The 15,338-nt window shown below is 47.0% G+C and overlaps 1 protein-coding gene and 2 non-coding genes across 3 annotated transcripts; all 3 read left to right on the top strand.

Annotated features, from left to right (window-relative positions):
- The first annotated feature begins 536 nt into the window (after positions 1-536).
- kpnb1 (karyopherin (importin) beta 1) lies at positions 537-13,935 on the top strand. The gene is made up of 22 exons (XM_066698915.1): positions 537-799; positions 1,596-1,654; positions 3,222-3,404; positions 3,752-3,952; positions 4,880-5,032; positions 5,354-5,413; positions 5,636-5,725; positions 5,879-5,989; positions 6,250-6,351; positions 6,900-7,124; positions 7,649-7,840; positions 8,376-8,506; positions 8,605-8,752; positions 9,312-9,383; positions 9,720-9,864; positions 10,358-10,440; positions 10,535-10,642; positions 10,770-10,913; positions 11,338-11,443; positions 11,890-12,004; positions 12,174-12,335; positions 12,582-13,935. Coding segments are annotated over exons 1-22 (2,631 nt in total). The 5' UTR covers positions 537-759; the 3' UTR covers positions 12,583-13,935.
- On the top strand, positions 10,943-11,086 carry LOC136747408 (small nucleolar RNA SNORA79). The gene has a single exon (XR_010816508.1). It is a non-coding gene; the product is annotated as a small nucleolar RNA SNORA79 (small nucleolar RNA).
- On the top strand, positions 11,505-11,648 carry LOC136747406 (small nucleolar RNA SNORA79). The gene has a single exon (XR_010816506.1). It is a non-coding gene; the product is annotated as a small nucleolar RNA SNORA79 (small nucleolar RNA).
- Positions 13,936-15,338: the final 1,403 nt, after the last annotated feature.

The following is a 15,338-nucleotide window of genomic DNA, read 5'->3' as shown; positions in this document are numbered from 1 at the left end:
CCGAGCATTTTCACACGGGAGACACGCACAGCTCTCCAGTCAGCGCAGCGCTGCCACCACCGCCGGGCGGGAAGTACAAACTCTTCCAGCGCCACATCGCTCCCTGCAAGAACCTGTATCCCTACACAGAAATAGTCCCACACATACTTGCGAAATGCGGGGAGACCGGCGACATTAGATGCGTACTGTGAGCATCAGCATCGTAAGAGACGGAATACACAGAAATAATCGCGTGTGCTCAGTACATGTGTGTTTATTTTTCGTTAAGGCGGGGGGAAGTGAGAAGCGGGCTGAACAGACAGGGGGTGCGTGTCTGTGAATCAGTCTATCCGGTTAGCTAGCTATCTCAACGCCTCTATTATGGAGGAGGAGGAGGAGGATGGTGAAGGTGAAGAGCTCCGGCGCGGGGAGAGGGCGGGTGCGTGCACGGCGCGTACACGCAGTGGGCGTCGGAAGCGCGCTGAAGAACGAGGGCGCGCCCGAGGGGAGGAGGGTTCGCCACTGCGGCTGCGCGTAATATCCCTCCGCCGGACAGTGAAGCGGCTCCTTCCCTTCCGACAGCAGGCGGAGAGCGAGCAGCGTTGCCGCTCGGATCAATTCTTCACATTCACCCGATAAATACGACTCTTCATCGCCAACCGTGAGCTGGGGCCAATTCGGGAGTTTTTGTTTTATCTTCAGTCCGCTTTGTAACTTTAATGTCATATCGTTTGAGCACAGAAGAAATATAATCCGGTCTGTGTGGAGAGGCTCGGCAGAATGGAGCTGGTCACAATCCTCGAAAAAACCGTCTCTCCAGGTGAATATGCGGCTCCGGCCTGGCGTCCTGCCGCGATGTGGGCGCGATTGTGCGCATTTCGCTCGGTCCGGGTGTCGAAATGCGCTGATGTCTCCGCATTGGGGTCGAGCGGCAGAAAGTTGTTTTTGAGAAAAGGAGGGAGGGGGTGGATTCCGGCCTGCACGCCCAGGGAACCGGCTTTTAGGGACCGATTATAAACACGAATGTCTCCGGTGCTGCCCGGCCTGCTCTCATGTGTGTCCAGGCTTGTGTTTTTGGCTCGGTTTTGCTCATCTCCGTGGAGCAGGCCATTGCCATTGGGCTAGTTTGGGTTTTATGTGAAGGGCGGCCTAACCAGGATGGATGTGAAATGTGTAAAAGCGAAAAAGGCCAGATCGATGCATGTAACTTAAATCACTTCTAGTTGAGCACCGACATTGGTATTTTATTGTAGGGTTGCCTGGTAATATAAATAAATATATATATATATATACATATATACATTTAAACTATGTCGACGTACGTTTATTGCGGATCTAACATGGCCTGGGTGTTAAACATGTGGTTTAGACTAGTGTTTAGGTTTTTAAAAACGAATGGTTCCCCGGGCGGGGTTGTGCGGACCGGTGCGCGGCGCATGGGCTCGGGTTAGGCCCGCAGCGGGTCAGAGTTCTAGAAGGAAGGCGCACACGTCTCGGCATTCGTTTGCAACATTAGATTGAACTCCAACTATAATTCAATCTGATAAGGGAACAAGTTTATCATTTCACTGCCAGGCTCTTGGCACTCAGTGTTTTTTTGCCTCGTTTTCTTTCAGATCGCAATGAGCTGGAGGCGGCGCAGAAGTTTCTGGAGCAGGCAGCGATCGAGAACCTGGTTAGTATCCATGCTTTTACTTTTAGCGCCACAGTCTGTTCAGCGCTAATTTCCCCCTCACTGGTACACAAGTCCACCATTACGCTGAGGACCTGAATGAAAAACCGCCATGCCGGCGCAACCTACTCTATTGTAAGCGGTTGTTCATTTTGATTGACGCGGTTTGTGAATAATCATAGGCCCGGATTTCGCCTCTCCGCTGGTGTCTGTCCAATGGCGGGCCGCGCACAGGGCGGATGGGCGGTGCGCTGGCTGCTCGGGGTTGAGGCCGGGCCATGTGAGCGCAGAAACAGCCGTGGCCTGCTGGGGTGCTGGCTGATTAACGCCTGTCCCATACTCAGTGGGAGGGGCGCTGTATTTACAGCCGTGATCGGCTGCAATAGACACATTTCAAGTCTTCATAACATTAGTTGATATTTCCAGGTATCAGTAGACTAGACAATATGGGTAACACTTTTGAAATACTTGTAAAATATTAAAATCACTCCGATATACGCAGACATTTTATAGATTATATATGATAGGACAGTCGTTTATAATGCACGTACAACGAATGCAGTAGTTTATATACAACCTTAATCAGGACTAATGAACAAATGATCCATAATTAGGTACATTTTTAACTCTTGGAAAGTTACCCCATTCAAAATCTTGGCCTTGCGGGGAACTTAATTTGCTTTCCCATCCAATTACCCCAGTGAACTTTGTTTTAGTCAGTAGTTGGGTATGTTTCATCCATCAGTTGAAGTTGTGGATTATGCTCAGTGTTAGATGTATGTATTGGGGTTGATCTGTAGTTCGTGCATTATTAAAGGTCCAAGTGAATGTTTGCCACATGTTTTAAACACCCCACCCTAGCTACCACCCTTGTGGACACACCAATAATCAAAAGGTGTTAGAAATATTTGAATGTATGCATGCTGGTTTTGGATACCTTCCATCAGTTGAATTATTGATACAGTGAACTTGATATTCCACTTTGAACTCATTTAGTTTGCAGATGTTTTCTGCGTGTAATGTCTAATTTAAGCATCGGCATTTAAATTTGATTTTCTATATATAACCAATTCAGGAGAGATGTAGTTTGGCAGGGTTTAGGATTGTTAAGGGTTTGTAAATGTTGACTGATTTTTCTAGTAAAATATGCTTTCTTGAATGTGATAGCCTTGTTGAATCAAAACCAACAGTGATATACTTCCATGGATGATTAAGGGCTACAGATTGACCTTTCTCTGGTGAATGGCTGTCTGTAATTTTTGTATTCTGTATTGTAAAAGGTTTAAGAACCTAAACTGAAATCAGTACTTAAAGGTGCTAGCAGAACTTTGCTCATTGGTATTGCCAGCACTTCCACTGTGTTATTGGGGAGTTAGGGGTTTCAGGGCAGATGGCATAATAGGAAGCAGACACGGCTGTTTGATTTGAAAGGGATGGTAGCTCTGGGTTACAGCCTGGAATGCTCTGCTTTTTGTAGCACTCGGTCCTGCTGGCTGGCAGGAAACAAACCCCCTTATGGTGCCTGTTCCTGGCTGTGGGGTGTCATGCTTGCTGACTGCTTGTTTTGCAGCCTACTTTCCTGGTGGAACTATCAAAAGTGCTCGCCAACCCAGGGAACAGCCAGGTGGCTCGTGTGGCGGCGGGTCTGCAGGTGAAGAACTCGCTGACCTCCAAGGATCCGGATGTGAAGAACCAGTACCAGCAGAGATGGCTTGCCATAGATGCCAATGCACGCAGAGAGATCAAGAACTTTGTGAGTTCTGTAACCTTATGAAGAATTTCATTTATTTATTCCCCCCCCCCCCCATTTAGATTCATGCTAAATCAGAGCATGAAGATTTCTGGTTTGTCTGCTGTTTATGTACAATGCATTATAGCCTCAGTGGGAGTTAAACTGTGTAAAATTTGTGTATCTGTCCCCTCTAACTTGGACATCTTGCAGAAGTAAAGAGCACAATTTAACTAACACATTAAGGCTTATATTTTCAGCAGTTCATAAATGTTATCCTGACTAATGAGCTCATCTTGTATGGTAATGTTTCAGAAGTGTCTATTGCGTGTTACCCAAGTGCTGACTGCGGTGCCTCCTCTGAGTTACAGGTGTTGCAGACTCTGGGGACAGAGACATACAGGCCCAGCTCTGCCTCCCAGTGTGTGGCTGGGATTGCCTGTGCTGAGATCCCTGTAAACCAGTGGCCTGAGCTCATCCCCCAACTTGTAGCAAATGTCACAGACCCCAACAGCACTGAACACATGAAGGAGTCGACACTGGAGGCCATCGGGTACATCTGCCAGGACATAGTAAGTGTTCCTGTCCGTGGCCAAACACCATGCAGGTCAGCGGGAATTTGTGTGATGGGGAATCTTTTACTATTGAAATGTGTGCATCAGCTAACCTGTTAACAAAGAGAACAGTATTGCAAACACACTGTGGGCTAGGAGGAGTCCTGGCTTGGTCCTTTGTAGTCTGTTTTAACGGAGGGTGTTTCTTTCGTAAGTCTGTTAACATGACTGAAGTGGTAACGGTGATGTCAAATCTAGCCTTGCAGGTCTTTGAGAAACACTGCTTGAACCTTGACACTTAAGCTGCCCACTGTGCTGGGCCTGTGTTTCTCCATTACAATGGGTCAGTCTGAGGGTTGGACCCACTTGATGAGAGAGGACCTTTTTCTGATCACTTCAAACAAATTAGTCATAAAGATGAAAAACAAAAACTAATTCTCCAACCAATTCAAAGCTTTCATTCAGGCTAGAAAGAGATCTAGTAACTTTTTTTTTTTTTTTCCCTTACTACCAAAAACTTTGCCAGTACTGTATTGTTTTAGAATGTTTGTTTGATTAGAATGTAGAAGATTCCACTGGGATGTTTTTGGAAATTCCAAAATACTCCAGTTTCCTTGAATCCCGGGGCAGACCTCCTCCATGCAGTCCATCTGTGCAGCCCTCTCCACAGATACAATAGCCACTCCAACACTAGAATGCTGATGCAGCCCTGTGTACACGGGTCCTTTGTGAACGGCATCATGCTTCTCTTCTAGCTGAATAAACTGTGGTGGGAAGACTCCCTCTAAATCAGCAATGCTGTCTGACGGAGGTATAATTATCCTCGGTGTCGAACACTTGAGCTTGAGCACTTTCCCTCGGCTCTAGTGTGATTGGCAGATTAGTTGAGTTTAGGGAGTGTGTCAGTTGGGTCCCTGTGCCTGAGTGTGTGCTGTCTCCCCTCAGGACCCAGAGCAGCTGCAGGACAATGCCAATCAAATCCTCACTGCCATCATCCAAGGCATGCGCAAGGAGGAGCCCAGCAACAACGTCAAACTGGCAGCTACCAACGCCCTGCTTAACTCCCTGGAGTTCACCAAAGCCAACTTCGACAAGGAGGTACGAGCCGCAGTCCTGTCTGTACCCTGTAGCCTTGAGTGAGATCTGCTCGGGACTCGGCAAATATGAATGAGTGTTCAGTGCACTCAACTTACGGAAACATTTTACATTTTATTCCGGAATAGTTTGCGTATTTGGTCTTGTATATTTTAACATAATGCATATTGTCTGGTCAATGATGAAAGATCATGCACCACGCTGAAGTGTGATGTATACCCAAACCTTTTATTCTGAGACTTGGCAAGACCACATGGCCTGGCCATCTCGGAGGGTTTCAGCTGAGTGATTGTTTCTGACTAATGCTTGTGCTCTTCTTTGCAGACGGAAAGACACTTTATTATGCAGGTCGTTTGTGAAGCAACTCAGTGCCCAGACACAAGAGTGAGTATGTTCGATCATCCTGAGGGGAAGTGGCTTGATCAGAGTGGAGGTATAGTGCCTCCTGCTGGGGAGATGTTTGTATAGCACATTATTTCAAAGGCTAACATTTAATCTATTAGCATATGTTGCATTTTTCTACCTGTTACAACCTGCTTTTATTTTAGTTTATTGCATTTTGTCCACTCTGCTGGTGTATGCAAACCCTCAGTTTCTCCTCGCCAGGTACGAGTAGCTGCCTTACAGAACCTTGTGAAGATCATGTCCCTGTATTACCAGTATATGGAGACGTACATGGGTCCGGCTCTGTTCGCAGTAAGTAGAATTATAAATTAATAGGGTTTTTGTGACTTCAGCTGCATTAAAACTCTGAGACTTCAGTGTTAAATATTTAAATGCAGCCACTGAACACCAGTTTTGAGCTGCTCTGACGGGCGTTTCTGGTTTCTTCCTGTTCTTGACCCTCAGATCACAATAGAAGCCATGAAGAGTGACATCGATGAGGTGGCCTTGCAAGGAATTGAGTTCTGGTCCAACGTCTGTGACGAGGAGATGGACCTGGCCATCGAGGCATCTGAGGTGAGAGCCTGCTTAATGCAGCCCCTCGAAGGCAGCAGGATGTGGAGCAGACTTCGCTTCCTCAGCCTGCTGTACTCGGTAGCAGTGAGATGGAAATGGTTTCAGATGTGTGAAGCTGACCATTGGGTTTATACCAGTTAAATCATTCAGCTGATGAGTTTCCTGTCAGGAGACCCTCACAGCTTGAACTGGTGGTTTCCAAATGCAGCTCCAGAAGCAGCTGGTGGAAGTTCTGTTTCTAATACTATTTTTCTTTTCAGGCCTCTGAGCAAGGACGACCTCCAGAGCACACCAGCAAGTTCTATGCTAAAGGAGCCCTGCAGTACCTGGTGCCCATTCTCACACAGACCCTGACCAAACAGGTAAGCACTGCACTGGCTTAGGCAGCTCATTCTTGGGAAAGTTTTTGACTCCTATAGTCTGTTTATGCAACTGGACCCAGGTCTCAGTCTGTCTTAGTATAGTCATACTAACAACACTCGGACCAGTCTTAAGGAAAGACTTACACAACCTTTTGAACCGTCTTAGTCAATTACACAAACATTCTGGGAGTTGACATTTGAAAAGAGAACATGTCAGACGCTTCTCTAAAACAGCACATAGTAACTTAAATATTTTAGACTAGTATATTTTTATGCAACTGCCCGGGTGCGAAAGTACATTTTGTAGAAGTGGCTTTCTGAGTGCTGGTGCCATCGTGCTCCTCTGCTTCCCTCTGGTCTATGATGAAAGATCATGCACCACGCTGATGCATCGTGATGCAGACTTAACCAAGATATCTATCTGAGACTGTTGCCCGACCCGAAAGGTGCACTGAGCAGTTAGGCTGGACGCATGGAAACGCTCCACACCGCCCCTAGCTGGTCGGTTGCTGTCCTGGCTGCTCAGTCACAGTGTGCGTTGTTTGCAGGATGAGAATGACGACGATGATGACTGGAACCCCTGCAAGGCGGCAGGCGTGTGCCTCATGCTGCTGGCCACCTGCTGTGAGGACGACGTGGTCCCACACGTGCTGCCCTTCATCAAGGAGCACATCAAGCACCAGGACTGGCGGTACCGCGATGCCTCCGTCATGGCCTTCGGCTCTATCCTGGAGGGGCCCGAGCTCAACCAGCTGAAACCGCTGGTCATCCAGGTGAGCCACACCTCTCCTGCACTGTGAGCTGCTGCTGGGACAGGTCTGATGCAGACGTCTGTATACAGGTGCTTTAGTTTGACCTTCAGAGTTCAATTTAACGGCCTTTCACTGTTTTAGTAAGGCCATACTCCAGCACTATGATTTTCTAGTAGCCGGTGCCATCGTGTTCCTCTCCTTCCCTCTGGTCTATGATGAAAGATCATGCACCACGCTGATGCATTGTGATGCAGACTTATCCAAAATATCTGAGACTTTACCTGACCGGCAGCTGTGGTGATACGGAAGGGGCACTGATTGGTTTGACTGGAAATATGAAACTTAGTTTTGCTGAATTGTCTTTTCTGTGGTTTCTCATTTGATCCACATTTTTAACTCCTCTGGTAGTTAGACCCCACTTAAATGTAGATCCAGTTTTTAAAGTGTTACTCTTGAGCCAGTTGTATGTAGCAGCAGGATCGCAAGGGGAGGGTGGATGTGTAGGGGGCTGTCCTGCAGGCTGTACTGATGAGGTGTTTCTGCAGGCCATGCCCACCCTGATAGACCTGATGAAGGACCCCAGCGTGGTCGTCCGGGACACCACTGCCTGGACTGTGGGCAGGATCTGTGAGCTGCTACCTGAAGCCGCCATCAACGAGGTGTACCTGGTGCCCCTGCTGCAGTGTCTCATTGAGGGCCTGGGGGCCGAGCCCAGAGTGGCCTCCAACGTGTGCTGGGTGAGTGAGTGTCCACCGAGTGGAGCAGCCCAACTGAGCGGTGCGGAGTCGCATGCGGAGCGTTGTGAAACCAGCCAACAAATATTCCAGTTTAATTCAATGTCATGTTTATTAACTGGTCAATTAATTCCTTAGAGTTGATAACAGTGAAAGGTTTTAGTAGCCGGTGCCATCGTGCCCCTCTGCTTCCCTCTGGTCTATGATGAAAGATCATGCACCACGCTGATGCATTGTGATGCAGACTTAACCAGAATATCTGAGACTTTGCCTGACCGGCAGCTGTGGTGATATGGAAGGGGCACTGAGTGGTTTGGCTAAATATGAAACTGACTGTTCCAGTTGGTTTGAGTTTTTTTTTTTTTTTTTTTTTTGTTCTGGGTGTTTATTTTAACAGTGTAAGAAACCTAACCTTTGAATCGAAACTATTTATAAATTCTGTAACAAATGCGCACTCTCCTCAGGAGAGGGTGTCTGTGGTCTCTTGTTTGTGGTGGTGATGGTGCTGTAGTAACAGGGCTGCTCTGTGCTGTTGCAGGCGTTCTCCAGTTTGGCTGAAGCTGCCTATGAAGCCGCTGATGCAACAGATGACCAGGAGGAGCCAGAGACGTATTGCTTGTCGTCCTCCTTTGAGTTGATTGTACAAAAGCTCCTGGAGACCACAGACCGGTATGCAGGGACATGGTCTGAGGGCACGATGCTTGGCACAGCTGTGATGTTTTGGTACAGCTGTAACTGATGGTTTGGTTTTCTCCAATGACTTCCAGGCCTGATGGGCATCAGAATAACCTGAGGAGTGCGGCATACGAGGCTCTGATGGAGATTGTGAAGAACAGTGCGAAGGACTGCTACCCAGCTGTGCAGAAGACCACCCTGGTCATCATGGAGAGGCTGCAGCAGGTGCTGCAGATGGAGGTATGCAGGGGGTTGGGGTGCTGTGGGAGTTGCTTCAGGGTACAATACTGATCCGTCTACAAGGAAAGCAAGCAGTCATGGTTAAGAAGCCGGTCTAGCGCTCATCTGATTCTGTGAAACCAGCCAACAAATATTCCAGTTTAAATCAATGTTTTGTTAATTAACTGGTCAATTCTATCATTAGAGTAGATAAGTGAAATGTTTTAGTAGCCGGTGCCATCGTGCTCCTCTTCTTCCCTCTGGTCTATGATGAAAGATCATGCACCACGCTGATGCATTGTGATGCAGACTTAACCAAAAAATCTGAGACTTTGCCTGACTGGCAGCTGTGGTGATACGGAAGGGGCACTGAGCGCTTTGGCTGAATATGAAACTGACTGTTCCAGTTAAAGAACTTCTTTCCTGGGAGTAGGCTTTTCCCCCAAAATGTTTGTGATCTTCAATCGTGAACAAGGCTGTACCAAATGGGGGTAGTCTGATCTCTTACTCTGGATAGTGTAAGAAACATCGCCTTTAGGAAGGGCAGCCAGTGAAATGTTTTTGTTGTCCTCCCCTGCAGTCTCACATCCAGAGCACCTCTGACAGAATCCAGTTCAACGACCTGCAGTCCCTGCTCTGCGCCACGCTGCAGGTGAGGTGTGCTCTAGTGTTGTGGATTCTTTTTGATCCCTTTGCACAGTGACCAGAGCCTTCCGATATTAAATGTGGTGGCTAACGTGCTGGTTCAGTGGGGGGTTTGAGGTAGGCATCACGGGGCATGGCCTCGCTGCACATTTGCAGTAGCTCGTTGCAGACTGTGGATACACACACCACTCTGTTGGACAGCTGATGTATTATATCAGTTCACATCCCATTTTCCATTTATCTTCCATCTTTTTGGAAATGGTCTTGTTGTCTTAAAGTGAGATGTTAATGTTTGATCTCTACACCCTGCTCTTGGTGACCTCTAACCTGATGTCTGCCGCAGAATGTGCTGCGCAAGGTGCAGCACCAGGATGCCCTGCAGATCTCGGACGTGGTGATGGCATCGTTACTGCGCATGTTCCAGAGCACCGCTGGCTCTGGGGGGGTGCAGGAGGACGCGCTCATGGCCGTCAGCACGCTGGTGGAAGGTAAGCTGCTGTGTCTCACCCGCCCCCACTCTCCGTGGACCCTCCCTTATACACCCTCACCTGCGCTCTCCTGTCTTCCCATTTTAAGCAGGTCAATTAATTCCTTAGAGTAGATAACGGTGAAATGATTTATTAGCCAGTGCCAACGTGCCCCTCTGCTTCCCTCTGGTCTATGATGAAAGATCATGCACCACGCTGATGCATTGTGATGCAGACTTAACCAAAATATCTGAGACTTTGCCTGACCGGCAGCTGTGGTGATATGGAAGGGGCACTGAGCACTTTGGTTGAATATGAAACTGACTGTTCCAGTTGGTTTGAGGAATTGTTTCTGAACGGAGTTTATTAAATATGTTCTAAAAATATTCAATGTGGTAGTCTGATCTTACTCTGGATAGTTTTAAGAAACATCACCCTTAGGAAGGGTGGCCAGTGAAATGTTTTCCCTCCCCAAAGTCTCCATGGCTTCTCACATTTGTGCTCTGTCTTTCAGTTTTGGGCAGTGATTTCTTGAAGTACATGGATGCCTTCAAGCCTTTCCTGGGCATTGGGCTGAAGAATTACGCAGAGTACCAGGTATGTCTTGAATCTCTCGGACACAATGTTTGACTTGAATACAGACATGCTGGAGAACCTTGATTTTGAGTTGTTTGCTTGCTTGTTCTGTCAGGTGTGTCTGGCGGCCGTGGGGCTGGTGTGTGACCTGTGCAGAGCCCTGATGTCCAACATCCTGCCTTACTGTGATGAGATCATGCAGCAGCTACTAGAAAACCTGGGGGTAAGAGTGCTGCCTGCGGGTGGGTTGTTATGCCTTTTGGCCCATTCCACCCTCCATAATCTGCACACAGCGGATGTGGGGTTTTGCCTACTGTAGTACTGCTTCATGAAGGCTTTTCTCCCTCCAGAACGAAAATGTGCACAGGTCTGTGAAGCCCCAGATTCTCTCGGCCTTCGGGGACATTGCTCTGGCCATCGGGGGCGAGTTCAAGAAGTACTTGGAAATCGTGCTGGACACCCTGCAGCAGGCCTCCCAGGCTCAGGTGGACAAGGTGAGTGTTGGCGATGTTCGATCCCCTCCTGATGACCGTTCCTCTTGCTGCCCCCAGTCTTGGCATGTGAGATTTTAGGTCATCACAGATTACACGTGGTCTAATTCACTCAGGGTTCAGGAGGCAGTGGATCTGCCTCGTCTGGACTCTGAAGTTTGCGGGACCAGACACTCGGTATACCGTAGAGCAAGATCCCGTGTTTTACGGTCTAGTTAATTTTCACGTGGATTTGTGTATTATATTAAAGCTCATTTGCAGAATTACATTTTAATGGATATCGTGCAACTTACAAGAACTAGTGACATGGTGACACTGCCATGGTGTGTAAACTGGGGAAGGCGGCACCTCTTGCCTTGTGTGTGGGCAGTGGGCTGCAGTGCCATAGGGGAAACTGATGTGAACGTTTGATCTGGGTTCCTTGCAGACGGATTATGACATGGTGGACTACCTGAACGAGCTGCGCGAGGGCTGTCTGGAGGCCTACACAGGAATCATCCAGGGGCTAAAGGGAGACCAGGAGAACGTGCATCGTAAGTGAGGTCCTCCTGTGGCCTTGTGACCCTTCAGTGTTTCATGTGAGCCGCTTGTTCCTGATGACCGTTCCTCTTGCTGCCCCCAGTCTTGGCATGTGAGATTTTAGGTCATCACAGATTACACTTGGTCTAATTCACTCAGGGTTCAGGAGGCGGTGGATCTGCCTCGTCTGGACTCTGAAGTTTGCGGGACCAGACACTTGTTATAGCAGGTTTTACCGTTATGTCAGTGCTTACTCTTCCCATGGGTAGCTAAGCTGTAGATAAATATAGATTCCTATTTTTGAGATTCGAAGTGGCATTTCCGTTCACTTACTGTGTTGGGCTCTGCCTAGCTGTGCATATGACAGATGTTTGTTGTTTGGAGAATTACTGCTGCAGAAAGTGTTGTGAAGTGGTGCGGCATTGTCAGGTGTAGTGAAGCTGCCGTCTTGTCTCTACAGCCGACGTGATGCTGGTGCAGCCGCGGGTCGAGTTCATCCTGTCCTTCATCCACCACATTGCGGAGGACGAGGACCACTCGGACGGAGTTGTGGCCAACGCTGCTGGCCTTATAGGGTGAGGAGATCCTGAAAGCTAATGCAATGGGCTCCATTATGGTGCCACTTCTGTAGCTCCCAGCCCGCACGATTGGGATTGGAGCTAATTGGTGACAATTGAGCTGCATGTCTGATCTGGGAGTTTATTTTATAAAGCTTCTGAGATTGTGGATGTTTTTTTTACGCAGAGATTTGTGCACAGCCTTCGGTAAGGATGTAATGAAGTTAGTAGAAGTGAGGCCTGTGATCAATGAACTTCTAACTGAAGGGAGGCGGTCAAAGACGAGTAAAACGAAGACCCTCGCCACGTGGGCCACCAAGGAGCTGCGCAAGCTGAAGAACCAGGCTTGGTGAGTGCAGGGCACCGAGGTGTGGTGGGGCTGGGGTCAGGACCTGAATTCTGCAGTGTTTCTAGGGTTTTGGTCCTGTATTGAATATCCAGAACTGCATTTATGCATCTGGCTATCTGACGAGGAACATGTCCGCGGTGATTTGAGAAGTATCCCAGGAGCTGCCCCCCCTGGGGTCTTTGAGCAGCTCTGATCAGCCAGTACTGCCTGCATTCCTCTAACAAATGTTGGTGTTTTTTCCTTCAGATTTCATACCATTTGGAAAACATCTTGAGAGAACCCCACTGGAATTCTTCAATCTTTTGAAAATAAATCTAAGCAGAAGTGAGGAGTGTGCTCGGATGATGAGTGTTTGGGAATGTGAGAATGAGTGAGTGAGGCTTGATTATCACACCACCTTCTGAATACTATTCCAGCAGCAACAGCAGCGATAGCCTCCGCAGCGTCCGCTCACTGAGAGCTGAACTGAATACGACACACTGAACAGCTGTAGCCGGCTAGTTCAAGAGCTAAAGGATTTCTTCAACACAAAACGAGACAAAACGTCAGGCTGGAGAGACACCGCCAAACCTGGAGTTTTTTTTTGTTTTTGTTTTTTTTTGTTTTGTTTTTTTAACGTAAGTAAAAGGACTGAACTCTTTCTTTGGCCGGTCTGTGGATGACATTGAAGCACTTGAAGATGGAAGATCCAGGAATTGAAGAAGGCATCAAATTACAAAGGAACGATTTCTAAAATGGGTTTTGCTGCTGGAGCTGAAGAAAGCTTAAAAAAAAAAAAAAAAAAAAAAAAAAATGGACTCCCTGGCCCGTCTCCTTTTACCTTTCTGTAAACCATCGCTCTGTCTGCATGGGATTTCTGTGAGCGGGCCTGCAGGGGCGAGTTCCAGTTTAGTGTGTGTGTGTGTGAGGAGGTGTTCACTTTCTTCACTTTGAAAAATTAAATAGAAACAAAACTCATTGCAAATAAGTGAACGCATTTCTGAAACTTAAAGAAAAAAAAATTGAGTAATGGCAGCACATGAAAAATTGGAAACAAGTTGCTTTTTTCTGTAGGAGAATCACTGACGAATGTTCAGAGCTTCCTTCTGAGGTTTATGGGGTTTGTGGATCTCGATTTTGGACGAGACCTAATAAGAAATATAACCCCTTTCTGCTCGTCTCAATTCCAAACTGTGAAAGCAAAGTCTTTATGAGGATCTAGAGGAGGAGACATTAGCAGCGGAGATGAAACAATGCCCTTAATTTGGCAGGTAACACTTTGGAAACAGCCCTAGTTTTAATGCATCAATCCAAACAGTAGTGTGCCAAAGAATTTATATTGAAACAATAAAGCAAATCAGGTAATATTTTGGATTGTTGTAATGTTAAAAAAAAAAAAAAATTAAATGCAGTTTAAAATAGACCTGTAAAAGGAAACTTGCCATTCAGAAATCGCTTTGGGCTCTCTGTGCTTTTATTAAAATGGTTCCATTGTGACATTGGTTTCTTGCTGCACTTAGTTTAAAGGTTCAAATTGCCGAGCTTGTTAAGAGAAACGGAGGCACTTGTAAAGGTTCTATTTTTCCACTGCAATGACAACAGAATAAACTGGTATCAAACATTCCCCTAGCACTTTTTTGTACTTTGGTCTTTAAAAAGATTTTTTTTTTGGGGGGGGGGGGGGGGGGGATTAGGAATTTAAATGTTTGGAGAGGGCGGCAGGGTTGCTGGGAAGGAGAGGGGTTTTGGAGTCTGGGGGGGGGTGTGTGTGGCCTGATCAGACTGGTAACTCGGTATTCTACTCCACAGGAACTTATTATTGTTATCCTAATTAGACTGGATACCATTCAGCAATACATTGTGTAATACTTTTTGTGTGTTAAATGCGTGATTTATAATGCACAAAAATACAAAGATGTCTTACGGCACAGCATTACCGATCTGTCAGACACTGACACTTTTCCCTTGTGTTCCTGTATTTGAGTTTTTATCTATAGGTTGGTGATTGCTATGTTAACATACTCACCATAACCACATTTATGCAAAAGTGATGTCTGGGCTGAAATGGCTGTTAGTGTGGCTTTCATTCTAGGCATCTCTGCAGTGTAGCCAGTGGCAGGAATTTTAACTGGGTTTTAATAAACCCCATTAAAGCTTTGCTGGTCTAAAGTCATGGCAGATCACAATATTGATCCATATATATTTCCCCATGCCTGGACTGCCATGCATTGCTCTTAAGATCCTTCTAAACCTTCATATTCCCTTTTATTGTGCAATAGCTTTTTTTTTTTTCTCATGATGTTTTGATCTGGTTTTTACATATCAGATGCAGCAAACTGAATACAGAAACATCGTAGGGGCAGGTGGCAAGGCAAAAGGGTCTGTTTTAAGATCTGAAGGGCACAAGTCCCAGTTTAGTCTCCTGTTACTGTGATCAGGTGCTTCTCATGAGGACAGGCAGCATGTCCCAGAGGGCGTTGCTGACCACTTACCAGTCTAGAGCAGGCACCTCATTGCCCTCCGCTCCTCCTGCCCGCCCACTGTCAGCACAGGGTAACGAACATGTGCCTTCCAGAGCTGGACTGTCAGTCCGGTGTGATGGGGGGGGGTTTCAACCACTGCTGCTGAGAGGGAAGCACTGGTGGCTCTGGCACAGGCGGGCTTGTTTTCCAGCTCCCTGAATCTGATTTTGCTCTTTTTTTTTTTTTTTTTTTTTATTGCTATTATTGCCTTTTGTGGTTATTTTGTACTTATTGGGGGAAAAAGAAAAATGCTGTTCTGCAAATGGGGGATTCTGACCATTCCTCAGTGCTACTTGTTTCTGTCCTGTGTGTGCTTTCAGCTTTAGAGAACAGGAGAATAAAGTACACTGAGATACTGACTGCCTTGTGTCTGCTTTATTTGTCTGCACTGGCTGCTCTTACTGGAGGAGCTCCTGAGCGTTGGGGCAGGATCACTTGTGCCTTACAGCCTTCCACTCACTGTCCTGAACCCGCAGCACGAACAAAACCTGAACGTCACAAT

Source organism: Amia ocellicauda, chromosome 3 (assembly GCF_036373705.1).
Source record: "Amia ocellicauda isolate fAmiCal2 chromosome 3, fAmiCal2.hap1, whole genome shotgun sequence".
Taxonomy (NCBI): Eukaryota; Metazoa; Chordata; class Actinopteri; order Amiiformes; family Amiidae; genus Amia; species Amia ocellicauda.
Note: the sequence above shows the minus strand (reverse complement) of the source record. Positions and strands in the feature narration are given on the sequence as shown.